The sequence below is a fragment of the Erpetoichthys calabaricus genome, chromosome 12, assembly GCF_900747795.2.
Source record: "Erpetoichthys calabaricus chromosome 12, fErpCal1.3, whole genome shotgun sequence".
Taxonomy (NCBI): Eukaryota; Metazoa; Chordata; class Cladistia; order Polypteriformes; family Polypteridae; genus Erpetoichthys; species Erpetoichthys calabaricus.
Genome location: NC_041405.2, coordinates 89951120 through 89969001, shown reverse-complemented (window position 1 = coordinate 89969001; position 17882 = coordinate 89951120). Strand labels below are relative to the sequence as shown.

Genomic DNA, 17882 nt, shown 5'->3' with positions numbered 1-17882 from the left:
ATGCATACCTATAACGTTTTTTCAATTCCTGTCACTTGATCGCATGTACTTAACCACTTCATCAATAACTGTCACTAGACAACTGGTACAAGTGTACATAATGATCCCGACAACAGCAGACAATATCTTTGTGCAGTAAAGCAATACTTTTGTGAAATAACACAATAATTACTGCATAATAAGGCAATTCTTTTATGAAATAATGCAATAATTACTTTGAAATAATGAAATACTATGGTGAAATAACACAATAAATTTATTGAGAGGCTATAGTTAGCTTCCATAAAATATATAGTACCTGTAGATCACTGGTTGCATATACTTGTGCACAGAACTGCATTAGTAGTAGCGTTTTACAAGTGTACTCCTGCTCTGGGTATTCCTTCTTTAAAAAACAAGGAGACATTCTAGTACTGGGGATCCTCTACCCAGACAATTATATGAAGTTGTAAAATCCCTGCATCTCCCTAGTATTAGTGCAAGCAGGTTGATCGTAGTTTTTACAACTGTAGTTAGCTTCTCTGCCACAGTGAAAAAGAATTAGAATTGCTAGTTGGGTCACCAGTAAAGCTTTGCTGGTTCTCCATTACACAAGTATTAGTTTACAGCCACTACTGTGTTATGTTATAACCAAACGTTATGTAAAGTGATTAACAAATTCCATATTTTGTTTGAGCTCTCTGTCTTTCAACTTAAATGTATAAATAGGAAAAGCTATGTAACTTAAGAAATGCATTTTCTTAATTTTATTTTTGCCTTGCACCATCCCGATATCTTCTGACCCCTACCAGCCTGTTTTGGATGGAATGGGACAGAAACTTCCTGGACAGGCAGAATGGCAACATGTGACTCTTTGCTTTATGACATCTTAGTCTCCTGCTACATCACCTGGGATAGAACAATCCAGATATATTAGTGTAGTTAAATTGAAATTAACTTGCATATTTTTTTTGGTTTAGTTGTTTCATCTACTTGCTGCTTGTGCTATTTAGACACAGTTAAAGCACAAACGTTTATCTTATTTATTGCTTAATTTTCCATACATTTCTGTTATAAATTGGCTACATATGTACATACATTGTTCCTTGGTGGGAGAGAACTACTGTAATCTTTATATATAATATACTACTGTGGCTGTTCATTTGTCTATCCTGGATGTTAAATCATCTGTAGCTCACAAACCTTTTGAACTATTGACCTGAAATTTGGTACACATATTCTACATGACGTCTACTATCCGCTTTCGGGGTGGTGATTGACCTCCAAGGTTATTCCTCTTTTTCTTTTATTGTAGAATCAACTCTCAGCAGCGGCCAGCAGGTCGGCCGTGCGGTGCAGCGTACAGGTGCCGTTCTCATCCCTACCACATTTTGCAATAAAAAAACTCAGATACACATGCAGTATTATGAGAAGTACAAGATTGTCACCACCATCTGCTAAAATGTCTATATTTTAATCTAGTTTATTTACGATGTACAGAATTTAAGAGATTTAATGGAAAAAACAAATGCATCATGGGGCCACAGCTTAATTTCTAAATTAATTTAAATTAATCTAAATTAATTATTTTCACAGCTTAATTTCTAAGCTGTCATCAGGTAAATTGTTTCCATCCAGTCATCCTTAGACCAACTATTTTTGTAAACTTGCTATTTTGTTGCAGAGTTTCAAAGACCAGAGCTTATCTCTGGGCATGAGGTGGGAGGTGGTACAAGGTGCAAATAGACAATAAGAACATCTGAATGCTGCATGGACTGTAACTTAAATGGAAATCAAAGCTGGGGTTCTGCATAACCATGTGAGCCACTGTACCGTCATGTTATCTTGAATAAGTTTGTTATTTTTTAAATCCTTGCAGGAGCCTGAGCCATTTTGTCATTGTCTTTTTCATTGCTCTTTTTTTCTCTCTCAAGATCTGGCAGAGGGAAATCTCATTATAAGAAAAACAAGTGTGGGAAACACAGAAGCCATGTGTGCTTCCAACATCTGTACTCTACAATAACAGAAAAAAATATATAAAGGAAGCTCATTTGGAGATTGTGTAAGCCTTCAATAAACTGCTTTCAGTGGGATAAAAGGTACTTACGCTAAAGCCATTATGCTTAAGGGCCTTTCCAAGTGCTTTAGGCTTCTCCTCTTGCTGGAGATGAGTACCATCCCGCTGTCTGATTCATTCTCCTGAAAAAGACCACAGCAACCACAAGAAAATGACTACTTTGAAATTATGAGCCTTTAGTATTAGAAGAAACCCACTCAATCTTGAATGAACTAAGATCATATGTCAGCAATTATCTTTACTCATTTATTCTTTATTTAGCATACTTGTTTAATTATTAAAAGTGACTTTCCCAATCATTACACTATCTCATGACATTTTCACACATTGAATGTTCTTGACCATCACACTGAAACACAACTTCTTTCCAATCTGTCCACTCATCCATTCATTCCTTGACTTGCATATCCAGGCAGCATCCCTTAAAAAGTAGGAAGGAAACCTGGAGCAAAAGTACATTGCAGGACACACTCACTGATAAGCAAAAATGGCCAATCAGAGTCACTGATTACTCCAGCAGGCACCTGTAAAAGCCACACCATTTACAAGAAAGAGGAGAATTTGGCAAATTCCAAACAAGCAGTGTCAGGCTTGGGGTGTGAACCTGGCCCCCTGGGGCTGAGAAGCAGTCATGTTCACCGCCGTACCACCCATCACTGCACAACAAAGCCTTCACAGGTCTGAAATCTTGCAATCTACAGAAGAATCTACTCTGCAGGTGCGTGAGCTTGTTTGGCAAGCCATGTTTGCTTGTGTCATTTGATGAGGGTGAAATGGAAATGCTTGTCATTGTACACTGATTAAATTCTTTTAATTAGAAGTTTTAATTACAACAGAAATCAAACATAGTTGAATGGACAAAGAAACAGGGCCAGGACACGGGGTGAGGAGACAGGACAATCGCCTCAGGGGTCCACTCTGGTAAGGGTGGCATTTTCAACACTACAAAATAATCGTAATAATAATAATAATGCAACAAATGAAGCAAAGTATGAACCATAAAGATCAGATACATATTAAGTGCCTAAATGACCGTATATACTTTCTTTAACAAAATGTAAATAATATTTTCATTTTAAAAGATTTATATTTCTCAGAGCTGCAGTTCACATTGCTTTGCTACACTGGGAGCTTCCAAAAATCAAAATGACACCAGTGCATTTCAAGGCATGTCAATAATTGATATTAGTGTTCCTTATATACAGTATATTGATTATCATTTTGTAACATTTTGGCAATTTCTGAAATTAAAGTTAAATAAAGTTTCAGTCATAGGTACATTGTCTTTTAAGGTGGTACCATGCATTTATAGTTAAAAAGGTCATGCAGGTGTCTTTCAGCTCATAGGACAGAGTTTGAAGCTGCCAAGGTATTTAGAGGAACATGTAAGGTGACCAGAACAGCCTAAGGCCATTCCGCATTCATGTTTGCAATCACAAAAGTCAATAGAAATATATATATGGATGAAAGAGAAGAAATAAAAAATGTAATTTTTTTTAAACACCTTTAATTTTAATGTTTTTGAGCTACTGTAATATTTTTCTTTTTTTAATTTTTTCAAAAATAATATTTATCACTGTGTCCATTGTTTGAAGGATATTCTGCATTGTGCATTGTATTATGTATGTATCGTAATAGGTATGGTGTGTAGATTAAATCCATTGTCTCATACCTAGTAAGGATATCAGGCAGTAGATGACGATTGACAATGTCAAAAACGTGGCAGAACTGCAAACATATCCACCAAGAAACTATCAAAACCTTGACAAATATGGACAAACTCAAAGTGAAAGATTAAATGAAAGGTTCCCCATATTTTACAGGCAGGGTCTAAAGAAAAAACCTCTGGCCCTAGACAGTCATGATTTTTCTGTAATCTTGGTTTTCATTCTGCTTACATGAAGGCTTTCTGCAGGTACTTTGAATGGACAAGTCTGAGGTGGCTTATATGCCCTTGAGAAAAGACAATGGACAGTCAGGCACCCAAGTGGTTTGGCTTGGCTAGGTGTGATAGTGCTAAAAGGCCTTCATGCTCAAAAGTTAGACCCCTTATAACTTTACAAGATTTTGAAAATTTAACTCACACTTTTGTTTTTAGTTGACTAGATTACTGTAACACACTCTTAACAGGACTACTTGAGAAAGACGTCAATGGTTTGCAATTAGTGCAGAATACAGCAGCCAGAATCTTAACTTCTCACCAGTTATAGTGTTGTTACATTGGTCACTTGTGTCGTTCAGAATTTACTTTAAAATACTACTAATGGTTTATAAAGCCTTTAATAATTTTGCTCCATCCTATATTTTTGGAATGCCAGTCCTCACACACTCCAAGTTGTAACCTTAAATCTTCGCATGGAGGGCTGCTTATAATTCCAAGAGCCAAGCTTGAAAGAAGAAGTGAAGCAGCCATTTGCTGTTATGCACTTAAAATTTGGAATACTTTACCTATAGAAATTCACCAGGTTAATATTGTGAAACATTTTTAAAAATTGCTAAAAATTCATTATTTTAATTGGGCTTTTTTGTAGCTACTTTTCAGTTGGATTTTTAATAAACTATATGGGCATAGAATTATCATATTCTTCGGGGATCTGCTATTTGTACTAATCCCCACTATCTCTGCTGTCTTTTCCAGTTCTTCTGTGTTCTCCGCCGCCTGAGCAAATCACCATGCAGCCTCCTTAAATTTTGAATTAAGGCAGAAGTCTCAGCTGTCCACGAGACCAACTTCATCAAATCCTATCTAATGTAGCATGAAAACAAAAAGGACTGATCTAGGAATATTTATGTTACGTAGACTGCCAGTGGGGCTGTGAGGACTTTTAGACCCCTGTAGGTTTTGTTTTTTTTTTCTCCAGCCTAACTGGAATTTTTTTTTGTCCTCCCGGCAATCTGACTTTACCTTGTTTTGATGTTATTTATTCTTTAATATGAATTGCCTAATCTTAAGTTTTCTCTTCTTATAAAACTGCCAGTTTTAACATGGCTTTCTCATAGCTTAATTTTAGTGTAACCCCAATATTCTGTATATACATTCAATTATCTTTTTTTTTTTCATGGCTCCGAAATCCATACTAACCCCTACTTTTTCTGCTGTTCTTTTCCCGGTTTTCTGTGTTGGCGATCTGTGCCACCACCACCTGATCAAAGCACCGTGCTGTTCCTACATTGATGGATAGAAGGCCAGAGGTCCACATGACCATCATCATCTAATTCTTCCACGTGAAGCCTGAAAACCGTGAGGACTGATTGAGATCATTTTTGTTAGGTAAAATGCCCAGTGGGGGCTTGGCGGTCTCGGCCTTGGAACCCCAGCAGATTTTGTTTTTTTCTCCAGCTGTCTGGAGATTTTTTTTTTGTTTTTTCTGTCCTCCCTGCCCAACGGACCTTGCTTTACTCTTTGTTAATTAGTATTGCCTAATTTTATTTTAATGTTTTTACTTTTTTCTTTTTTCATCTTTAGCACTTTCTTCATCTGTAGCACTTTGAGCTACATCATTTGTATGAAAATGTGCTACATAAATAAATGTTGTTATAACTTTCTTTTGTCATCTTGTACAGTACTCTGAGCTATACTGTTGTATAAATAAATGTCATTGTTGTTGCCAGTGTTTGCCTATTTGAAATAAAGGAACATTGCTGCTATTTTTGAAGCAACTAATGCATATCTTATGTAGAAGAGTCTTACCCATCATCTGTAGAACATATACTACTAGCAACTATTACATAATCAGACTCAGAAATTAAAAAATTCAAATGAAATTAATACTGAAAAAGTGAAATCACTGACAGCTTTATGTCTATTTTATTTGTATTTTATTCCATTTGGTTTCAAAACAAGATTACTAATATGTTCATGCCTTTCCTTTTGCTGTTCCAATTTTGATATATGTATTTTTGCATTTAATTGCAGGTTTAATATATTTGGCAATAACATTTATAAATTGCCTCCTAAAATATTGCACTTAGTCAGCTGTCAAATAATTTAAGATGTGCTGGGCAAGAAGGGCCTCAAGAACAGACAAAAGTCTTGTTCAATAGCTCAGTCATTTTCTTAGTCCTCTCCCCATGTATTCTACACCAATTAAAGCAAAGGAGAATACGCCAACCCCTCGGCGCTCTGCAGCCACCAGGTGCCATGCAATGTCACTGCAAGCCGGCAAGTTTACATATTCCAGTAGTCAGGAAATATTTTCTTACATTATGTGTAGCACCTGGCCTTCCAAAAAACAATTTTATTTTCCTTGTAATTTTAGTTAAGATTTCCTGCAATTTAATGGTTAGTGAAAGGAAATTACTAACACAGAATCTTACATTTAAGAACAAAAGAAGAAAGTCCTGTATTGGTGCCAAAAATATGGACCTCATTAGAGACTGTTAATTACATTAATGCAAAATCCCATTAAAAAAAAGAAATGCAATTGAGCACATCCAATGAGCTCACCTGTTTGAAACTCACATCAGTAACACAATAATTATGAACGCTCTGAATGCATTTAACAAAAATAAATAAATAAGTAACAGACTTAAGCAAATATTTAGCAAGCCAAGCCGAAAAACTGCTCTGTACACTTGCCAGTATAGCACAGAGAATATTAAGAAGAATAAAACTCTGACCTAAGGAAGGGTCCTAAAACTTCCACTAAATTAGCGATCAAAATGCAATGCCAAATTTCAAATTAATCTTAATATGAGAAAAAAGGCATAACATGCCAATTAGCTATTAGTTTCTGTTAACAGGATTATTTCTATATGGCTAATATGAATTCTAAGAAATCTTAACTAAAATTACAAGAAAAATAAAATTGTTTTTTGGACGGCCAGTTGCTACACATTATGTAAGAATCAAACTTTATCTGATAAATACATGATTTCTGAATTATAAAGTACAGAGATGCTTCTATTCATGTTTTACTGTTTATTAAATAGATATATTATGCTTATATTCCTGTCAATGTTACATGTTTGTTTTAGCCTCTGTTACTATTTTATATTTGTAAATTATTCTCTGATCGAGTGTACTTTCTGAGAAGAATGCTTTAAAACAATACATTCAATTATTCATTTATTTAATCATTCATTTAGCTTTCCAAATCTGATTGGGTAGTAATCTAGTGTGGACAAGATGGCAGCTCATTAGAGAGCAAATTCAGGCCCACGTTCACATATGCAGCAGGTCAATGTACAGTTGTTAATCAGGCATCAACGTTTAAATTATTCTGACTGCATTCTCAATATCAAATACAAAACAGGTTAAAAATCAATACCTTAAGGATTCTGATAATACAAAAATATCACATTGATTTACTGATTCATTGTCAAATCTGTTTAATCAACTGTAGGGTTGTGGCATTATTTTTACTTATTATTTGGACGACACCTTTACCCAAGGTGCCTAACAACGTTTTGTTACCATTGTTTTGTTTTTCAGTTGGAGCAAAGGCAGGTGAAGTGACTTGGTCAGGATCACACAGTGTCAGTAGTGGGATTTGAACATACAACCTCAGGGCTTGAAGTCCAAAGCTTTTACCACTATGTAAGTATATCTTTATTTATTGATTTTAGACAGATAGACAGATAGATAGATAGTGCCTTTCTGTGTTTGACATGTTTTTTTTGTTTTTGTTGCATGTATTTTCATGTTATAGGTTCACTATACTGTATTTGTAATGGTGGCACAGTGGTTAGTGCTGCTGCCTCCCAGCTCTAGAGCCCTAAATTTCAATCCTGTGTTTTTTTTTGTTGGCTTACTCCAGTATTTATTTATCACATATTCCAAAGATGTACACAGCTAATTAATAACCCTACATGAGTGAGTATGTTGTTTGTGTGAGTGTACCTTACAGTACAATGGTTCAAGATTGTTTTTTGCCTTGCACCCACTGATTTTGGGAGAAGGTGCAAGGTCTTGGGACACAGAACTTGATAAGTAAGTTACCAAATGAATGGATGCATTTCTTATAGTGCACGGTGCATTGAGCTTATTGGTAGAAGTATATATTCATTTAAAAAATGACTAGACAATTGAATTAAAAGGAAGCTATCAGTGTATTAAATGATAAATTTTGTGTGGGTGATTTGACAGGGTACACACTTTTTTATTTTCTTAACAGAACACTTTAGTTGTCTGATACTGTATATTGGGCATGTCATAACCAGTAAACGTAACATTTAATTATTGTAAATATTTATGTCAAAGTCTTCTCAGATTATCAGGTTTCATACACAGATGTGACTACAAATGGATCAAAGGATTTGGAGCCTGAAGGCCTAAATGTTGGAGCCTTTTGCAGCTCATCACAAAATGTAAGCATGTGAAGTCCACTGCACTGACATTGGTGACTGCCAATTCCCCTTAGAAAGGTATTATTTCTTTCCCAATCTTACAGTCCCAAAACTAAAGTCGTCATCTTAATTTGATTAACTTTATTCAGTTAGGAGTGCCAGTCAAAGACCCGTTCATTATATAAATAAGATAAACATCCTACTGTAAAGCCTGGCAGTTCACCTCTGCCATGAAGAAGTACAATTGGTGTAGGTTTTCATTGGGAGCACTTGCCTAACTAGAGGACATGTTTTCTTAATATCCATGTATTGGGAGGATATTCAGCTTCAGATTTGGTTTTTCTACAACATTTAATAAACTCAAGTTCTATTCAAGAGATTTAGCTCCGTCTTTTTGATATACCTATCCAATAAACTAATATAACATTATATGTGAGGTGAAAGAAGAGCTATGTATTTCACTTAAGTTGACTGCAGTGTGGAAAAGAACAGCAAAACCGTAAAGAGCGATGTGCACCAACTTTTTGTGACATTAATTCACTGATTAGCTGCTTTTCATTTTTCATTCCTATTATTGCAATGTAAGTTCCCACATTTGTGCTGAAACAGGACACACAAATGGCCTTTGCTAAAGAAAATCTACACACTAATGCAGCCCAGTATGGGGTGAGTTGTGCAGAAACACTTTAAAGGAATAAAAAAATAGGTGTAAACTGGTTTTAGGATATTACACAGGCATTAGTACAAAGTCTATTATGTTCTATGTATTTCCTAAATGTAATGTCTTTCATCAGGTCATTTATTAATGAACCTTAATTGAAATCAAAGTGATAGAGAGCTTTGGAAGTAAATAAGTCACTGACACAAAATGTCTCTTGAATACTGTTGTGTACTCACTTGCAATGGACACAAAATGTACCTACGAAGGTGGGAATTTTGTTAACTTTTTTACCACTTTGATGGACTCCTTGATCAAGAAAATCCTCACTTTAGCAAAACTGAGTGCCTTAGAATGTAAATTGAATACATTGAGATTTAGTGAGTTGTTCATTTACTTTATTTCACTGGGTATTTCAGTAGAAGCAAATAAAAGTAATCGTATGGAGTGATTGAGCCTCATGGCCTTTGGTTAAACAAAACCTGAAAGGATTGGAGCTGGCGGACTGGGTCACAAAGCACACTTCAAGCTGCCTAAGCAGAGCAGGTACAGACAGCACTCCGTATTTCTTTTGCTGTCTTGTTTCAGCTGTTAAGCCATCTAAGAGCATTCTTTCTCTACTTGAATTATTTGTCACTGATATTTAAATGGCAGGAATTTACTAAAGCAGAGGTTCTCTGTCATTTTTTGTCATTGCGCCTCAAATTAGTGTTTGTTCTACTCTGTAAAAAATGCCAGCATTTCACAATAGAATGTTTCATAATTAAATACTGTATTAAAAAATGTTGGTGTAATCACAGCAGTCTAAGCCATCTTTTGAAATAAAACAGCAAATTACTGTCACATTATATGTGGACTGATCTATATTGCAGTGTGTTACATTTTCAGTTTGTGCATTTTCAGGTGACAGTTAAAAGTAAAATCCTGGATGCTGGAACACTGATGGAAACCTGTTTGATTTTGTACAAACATTACATCCTACATCACAAAAGCAACCTTTCCTTTTCCACTATAGAACATGAAATATTTCTGCTAAACATTGAAATCATATGACAGGAACAGGTTTTAAATCAAAGATCAATGTGTGTAGTATAGACGTTGGTCCAGCATGTTGGAGGGATGATGGTTTTCAGTTAGAAGAAGAAAATATGAAAATGAATGTTCCTTAACAAGAATGTTTTTTATCCTCTGGTGCATTGGAATTGGTATGAACATAGTACAACAAGACAAAGTTTCTTTATGTGGACTGAAATTTGTACTGTGAAAGTAAAACTTAATTTTACTTAAAAAGTATGTATGTCTGATGGCAAATGATTAGTAGTTAAATTTCTAGTCTTTTAAGTGTTAGGTTACAAACTAGTTTTTTCACTTTTTTTAACTGAAATTGTTTTAATAAATTTACAATAAATAACGGGCTACTGAATTTCCACACTATTACAGTTGATGTAAAAATTCACTACATTTCTGTAAGTTAACAGTCTTGTACTGCTACATCAGGTTCTGTTTACTGAGAAGTCACTGTATAGTATTGTATTTTTGTTATAATATATAATAATATGATACAGATAAACAGTATGAAAGTAATGCAGTTAGTAACCAGTAATCCACTGTAAATTTAATTTTTTTAATTTGTACCTGAAGTACATTAATACTTTTTAAAACTCTTTTTTTTTAGTTCACACTAATTATTTACAAAGTGAAACAGGGAGTAGGTCAGCAATTTTTTTAAATGAGGGCTGAAAATCACAATTTGCCTTTAAAGCAATATCCCTTTGAAATGTTTAACTCCTAGTGTGGATGGAATGGTTCCCATTTTGAGAATTAGTTCTCGGAAGTGCCAAACACTTTGGTGTTCTTAATTACTTTAAAATGTATAATTTCTGGGGCAGAGGCATATGCTGGATTCAACTATATTTTGATCTTGAGGCATCATCTTTCTTTCCTGACAATTATTGCATTCTCACCTCCCAACCTTGAACATTAGTGGTCTGTATTCTGTTTCCACATATATTTTTGATCCCTGATTTGTACAACACACTAACTATTGGCCTTATTCCTAGGAATCATTTTAATATCTAACAATGTAAATTTATTTCTTTCAACTCATCCATCAATTTTCAATCAGCTTAATTCAGTTAAAGGTTACAGGGACTGGAACCTGTTCTGGTAGCATTGGGTGTCAGATTGGAAACCATGTGTGCATTTGGCTTGAGTCTATCATTAGGCACACACACACACATTCTTAGTCATACTGAGACAATATGTGGTGGTTAATTAATCTAATAAATACAGTACTGTGCAAAAGTTTTAGGCAGGTGTGAAAAAATGCTGTAAACAAAGAATGCTTTCAAAAATGGAAGTGTTAATCATTTATTTTCATCAATCAACAAAATGCAGTGAATGAACAAAAGAGAAATCTAAATAAAATCAATATTTGGTGTGACCACCCTTTGCCTTCAAAACAGCATCAATTCTTCTAGGTACACTTGCACACAGTTTTTGAAGGAACTCGGCTGGTAGGTTGTTCCAAACATCTTGGAGAACTAACCACAGATCTTCTGTGGATGTAGGCTTCCTCACATCCTTCTGTCTCTTCATGTAATCCCAGACACACTCGATGATGTTGAGATCAGGGCTCTGTGGGGGCCATACCATCACTTCCAGGACTTCTTGTTCTTCTTTACGCTGAAGATAGTTCTTAATGACTTTGGCTGTATGTTTGGGGTCATTGTCCTGCTGCAAAATAAATTTGGGGCCAATCATACGCCTCCCTGATGGTATTGCATGATGGATAACTATCTGCCTGTATTTCTCAGCATTGAGAACACCATTAATCCTGACCAAATCTCCAACTCCATTTGCAGAAATGCAGCCCCAAACGTTCAAGGAACCTCCACCATGCTTCACTGTTGCCTGTAGACACTCATTATTGTACTGCTCTCCAGCCCTTCGACGAACAAACTGCCTTCTGCTACAGCCAAATATTTCAAATTTTGACTCATCAGTCCAGAGCACATGCTGCCATTTTTCTGCACCCCAGTTCCTATGTTCTTGTGCATACTTGAGTCGCTTGGCCTTGTTTCCACGTCGGAAGTATAGCTTTTTGGCTGCAGCTCTTCCATGAAGACCACTTCTGGCCAGACTTCTCCGGACAGTAGATGGGTGTACCTGGGTCCCACTGGTTTCTGCCAGTTCTGAGCTGATGGCACTGCTGGACATCTTCCAATTTTGAAGAGTAATAAGCTTGATGTGTCTTTCATCTGCTGCACTAAGTTTCCTTGGCCGACCACTGCGTCTACGATCCTCAACGTTACCCGTTTCTTTGTCCTTCTTCAAAAGAGCTTGAACAGCACATATTGAAACCCCAGTCTGCTTTGAAATCTTTGTCTGGGAGAGACCTTGCTGATGCAGTATAACTACCTTATGTCTTGTTGCTGTGCTCAATCTTGCCATGACATGAAACTGTCTTCCACAACCTCACCTTGGTAGCAGAGTTTGGCTGTTCCTCACCCAGTTTTAAGCCTTCTACACAGCTGTTTCTGTTTCAGTTAATGACTGTGTTTCAACCTACATGTGACATTGATGATCATTAGCACCTGTTTGGTATAATTGGTTGATCATACACCTGACTATAATCCTACAAAATCCCTGACTTTGTGCAAGTGTACCTATAAGAATTGATGCTGGTTTGAAGGGAAAAGGTAGTAACACCAAATATTGATTTGATTTAGATGTTTCTTTTGTTCGCTCACTTTGCATTTTGTAAACTGATAACAATAAACAATCATTATTTATATTTCTGAAAGCATTCTTTGTTTACAGCATTTTTTCACACCTGCCTAAAACTTTTGCACAGTACTGTACATCTTTATGATAATAAGGGAAAAACTGGAAAACCCTGGGGGAAAAAAACACAAAAATCTGGAGAGAACGTTCTAACTCACATGCATTTTTTCCAAGCCAGGTAATCCATGTTTTCCATCTGTCTATTTAGTTTTAATATTTTGTTAATCAGGCCTGAAGGTTGTATTACACCACAACATTAATCTTTGAATACAATGCCTAATCTTAGGCAGAAAGTTGTTAAATAATGAAAACCCATATAAAGTTGGATAAGTTATGCTGAGAATCTCGGCAGTACAGAATTTGCTTATTTGATGTTGGTTTCTGATGTAAAATGATCTTCCCTAGTGAAGCCTTTCTGAAACTGAAGCACATGCATTATGTAATGAATGAGATTGCTGTCCACTGCATAACTAACTTTCTACTACTGGGTTAAATAAAATTCTACAGTACAGAGGAGTTTGTAACTTTTTAAAGGCTGAATAAATAAGCTGGTGGGGCGTTTTGAATCTGGAAGTGTTAAGTATGACCACAAGAAACTACATGTTTTCCTGTAACGGCAATGTGTGGTGAGAAAAAGAAGTCCAAAGTGCTTGTGACTTCAGTTTTAAATAATGAACCTGTTCAAATTTGTGCTTACATTTATTGTTGAAATGTTTAAAGATGAATATGGCAATTTTGCCATTTTTTTTAAAGTGTGGTTTTGAGGATCGCTGTCATTCAGGTAAAATTTACACAATATTATGAAACTAAATTATCAGATTAAAATGTGTGTCTTCCCCTTACTTACAGACATTTTTCAAAGTAAGAAAACAATAGTGACATTTTTTAATTTGAGTAAAGTAATTGAAACTCTTAGGGAAATTCCACACATTTTAAAATGAAGTGTATAAGCATGCACACTGATTATGCAGTCAGAGTAAAAAAAATAAAACCCTGCATCCTGAAGCTGCCTAAAATGACCCCAGGGTGGAACATTTTGTAAAGAGCAAATAAACCGTTAGCTAGCTAGAATTTGATAGGATCTGTTAATTTTTTTTTTTGCAAGTTCCTGTCCTTTATTCTAAAGATTTGACAGCTCTTTCCAGTTTCGTGATAGGTACCAATAATTTACCTTGCATTTGATTTATTTTGTATTTTTCCTCAGTTCATCACCTCGTTATAAAAAAAGATCAACATTGGATATGTTTCCTCTGTCAACTGAAACATTTCATAATCATTACTGCTACAGCTTTATGGGTAAGTTATTGAAAACATCCTTACTTTCCCCATAATTCACCTGCTCACTTAAGACTTAAAGTTGTTGGTACAACAGAAAAGATTGGAGGCATGGAAATGAACTGTATACCAGACTTATACTGCACATACACTTCAAGTAAGGATGCAAGTCCACATTGATCCAGGTGACCGTCTCATTTAGTTATTGTCATCAGAAAAATGTTAAACCACTCAAAATAAGAACCACTCAAAACATCGAAAGTTTCTTTTCTACAAGAATTACTCCATCTTCCATAGAGATCAGTCCCCCCACAAACCACCAAACTTAACTCTACATTTTAGGACCTAAAGAGTATAGAATATTACTGCAATTTGATGGATTCCAATGTGGGTTTAAGCATCAACCTTTTACTGTGTAATGTGCTTCTACTGTCAAGTGATACTGTTGCATATACTTACAGTCATATGAAAAAGTTTGGGAACCTCTCTCAGTCTGCATAATAATTAACTCTACTTTCAACAAAAAAGATAACAGTGGTATGTCTTTCATTTCCTATGTACATCTGAGTACTTGGGTGTTTTCTGAACAAAGATTTTTAGTGAAGCAGTATTTAGTTGTATGAAATTAAATCAAATGTGAAAAACTGGCTGTGCAAAAATTTGGGTCCCCTTGTAATTTTTTTTTATTTGAATGCATGTAACTGCTCAATACTGATTACTTGCAACACCAAATTGGTTGGATTAGCTCGGATTAATAAAGTATCTATCTATCTATCTATCTATCTATTAAGCCTTGAACTTCATAGACAGGTGTGTCCAATCATGAGAAAAGCTAATTAAGGTGGTCAATTACAAGTTGTGCTTCCCTTTGACTCTCCTCTGAAGAGTGACAGCATGGGATCCTCAAAGTAACTCTCAAAAGATCTGAAAACAAAGATTGTTCAGTCTCATGGTTTAGGGAAGGCTACAAAAAGCTATCTCAGAGGTTTAAACTGTCAGTTTCAATTGTAAGCAATGTAATCAGGAAATGGAAGGCCATAGGCACAGTTGCTGTTAAACCCAGGTCTGGCAGGCCAAGAAAAATACAGGAGCGGCATATGCACAGGATTGTGAGAATGGTTACAGACAACCCACAGATCACCTCCAAAGACCTGCAAGAACATCTTGCTGCAGATGGTGTATCTGTACATTGATCTACAATTCAGCACAATTTGCACAAAGAACATCTGTATGGCAGGGTGATGAGAAAGAAGCCCTTTCTGCACTCATGCCACAAACAGAGTCGCTTGTTGTATGCAAATGCTCATTTAGACAAGCCAGATTCATTTTGGAACAAAGTGCTTTGGACTGATGAGACAAAAATTAAGTTGTTTGGTGATAACAAAAAGCTCTTTGCATGGAGGAAGAAGAAAACCGCATTCCAAGAAAAACACCTGCTACCTACTGTCAAATTTGGTGGAGGTTCCATCATGCTGTGGGGCTGTGTGGCTAGTTCAGGGACTGGGGCCCTTGTTAAAGTTGAGGGTCAGATGAATTCAACCCAGTATCAACAAATTCTTCAGGATAATGTTCAAGCATCAGTCACAAAGTTGAAGTTATGCAGGAGTTGGACATTCCAACAAGACAATGACCCAAAACATAGTTCGAAATCTACAAAGGCATTCATGCAGAGGGAGAAGTACAATGTTCTGGAATGGCCGTCACAGTCCCCTGACTTGAATATCATCGAAAATCTATGGGATGATTTGAAGCAGGCTGTCCATGCTCGGCAGCCATCAAATTTAACTGAACTGGAGAGATTTTGTATGGAAGAATGGTTAAAAATACCTCCATCCAGAATCCAGACACTCATCAAAGGCTATAGGAGGTGTCAAGAGGCTGTTATATTTGCAAAAGGAGGCTCAACTAGGTATTGATGTAATATCTCTGTTGGGGTGCCCAAATTTATGCACCTGTCTAATTTTGTTATGGTGCATATTGCATATTTTCTGTTAATCCAATAAATGTAATGTCACTGCTGAAATACTACTGTTTCTATAAGGCATGTCATATACAGTGGAACCTCGGTTCACGAACATCTCCGTACACATACAACTCGGTTTACGACCAAAAAGTTTGCCAAACTTTTGCCTCGGTTCACGACCACACACTCGGTATACGAACAAGCCAGGTTCCCTTTCGGTTTGTACATGTTCAGTCTCTCCCTGTGCATTTCCTGTGCAGCGAGCAAAAGCAAGAGAGAGAGCGAGAGCGCGGCACACACACACACAAAGGCAGCGCGAGAGAGAGGCAGCGCAGAGACAGAGGCACACACACAGGCAGCACGAGACAGAGAGAGCCGCGCAGACACACAGGAGCACGCGAGAGAGACACACACACAGGCGCTCCAGGCTCGCAAAAGAGAGACGCACGCAGACACACACAGGCGCGGGAGAGAGAGAGAGAGAGCGAGCGAGGGACACATAAGGTAGAGAAGGCTTGTTTTTGTTTTCAGTTCTATTTACAGTGATGGGTTTGTAGCCTGCATTGTTGCAATGTTACTTTTCTTGGTGGTTTATTAAATTACGGATTTTTCAAATGTTCATTTTTCCCCTGTGCTTAAAACTCATTAAAAAAAGTGTTTTTAGCGAGCGGTTCCTAGCACTATAGCGCGAACTATTGCAGTGTTAGTTTTCTCTGTTGTTCAAGGTTTTCTCAGTGTTATTCAATGTTTTTACATTTAGTTTACCATTACGCTGTGCATTCTATGGTATAATTAACTATATTTGTGCTTAAAAACTAAAAAATATATATATATATATATATACAGTTTGTACGGTCTGGAACGGATTTATTGTATTTACATACAATCCTATGGGAGAAATTGCTTCGGTTCACGACCAACTCGGTTTACGACCAGAGTTTTGGAATGAATTATTGTCGTGAACCGAGGTTCCACTGTATTAAAAGGAAGTTGCTACTTTGAAAGCTCAGCCAATAATAAACAAAAATCCAAAGAATTAAGAACTGTATATAGTTATATCAGATATTGAATATTTTCCACACTCTTTAGTATTGCTTTTGTTACTATTTAGGCTCAGAAACTGTCTCACTGCTCTAAGAGACTGTGTTCTAATCCTAGCCCAGACATTCTTTGTGAGGCTTGCATGTTCTCTGAGGATGTTTTCCTCCCATGTCCCAAAGGTTTTAGATTTTATTTATTTATATAGCGCATTTAAAACAACTAGAAGTTGACCAAAGTGCTTTACATAGAAAAAGGTAACAGTATGAAATAAAAGCCAGATAAAGAATTATTTAAAAGAAAACATTATACATACATGAACACTCATACCCTGTATACCAACACACAAACGTAAATAGCTTATATAAAATTATGTAAAAATATATATACATAAGATGAACATAGTATAAACAATATAAATAAAAAGATTTAACCACTCAAACTCATAAGCTAAAAAGCAAGTGAATCAAAGTGATTTTTTAGCAAAAATGTAAAACTAAGAAGTGTTGGAGTCGACCTTATTAGGAGGGGCAAACCGTTCCACAATTTAGGACCTGCCACCACAAAAGCACAATCGCCCCTCAGCGTCAACTGTGTACGTGGGACAGTAAGCAATAGCTGATTTGAGCTACCTGCCTGATGAATATGTAATAATAAAATCAACTAAGTACAGTGGAGCTGACCCATATAGGGCTTTAAAAACAAACACTAAAATCTTAAACTTCACCCTGTCACTAACAGGGAGCTCATGAAGAGAGGCCAACAGCGGAGCGATGTGATCCGTTTTTTTGCTGCTGGTCAAAACTCTAGTAGCTGCA

General features: G+C 36.2%; 1 protein-coding gene across 1 annotated transcript in view; it reads right to left on the bottom strand.

The window, feature by feature from the left end:
- Positions 1-17882, bottom strand: part of kdrl (kinase insert domain receptor like) — a 159289-nt gene that overhangs the window by 21950 nt on the left and 119457 nt on the right. Inside the window, exon 29 of the mRNA XM_028815839.2 lies at positions 2087-2178. Coding sequence (XP_028671672.1) covers positions 2087-2178 — 92 coding nt within the window. The remainder of the gene's footprint in view (positions 1-2086; positions 2179-17882) is intronic.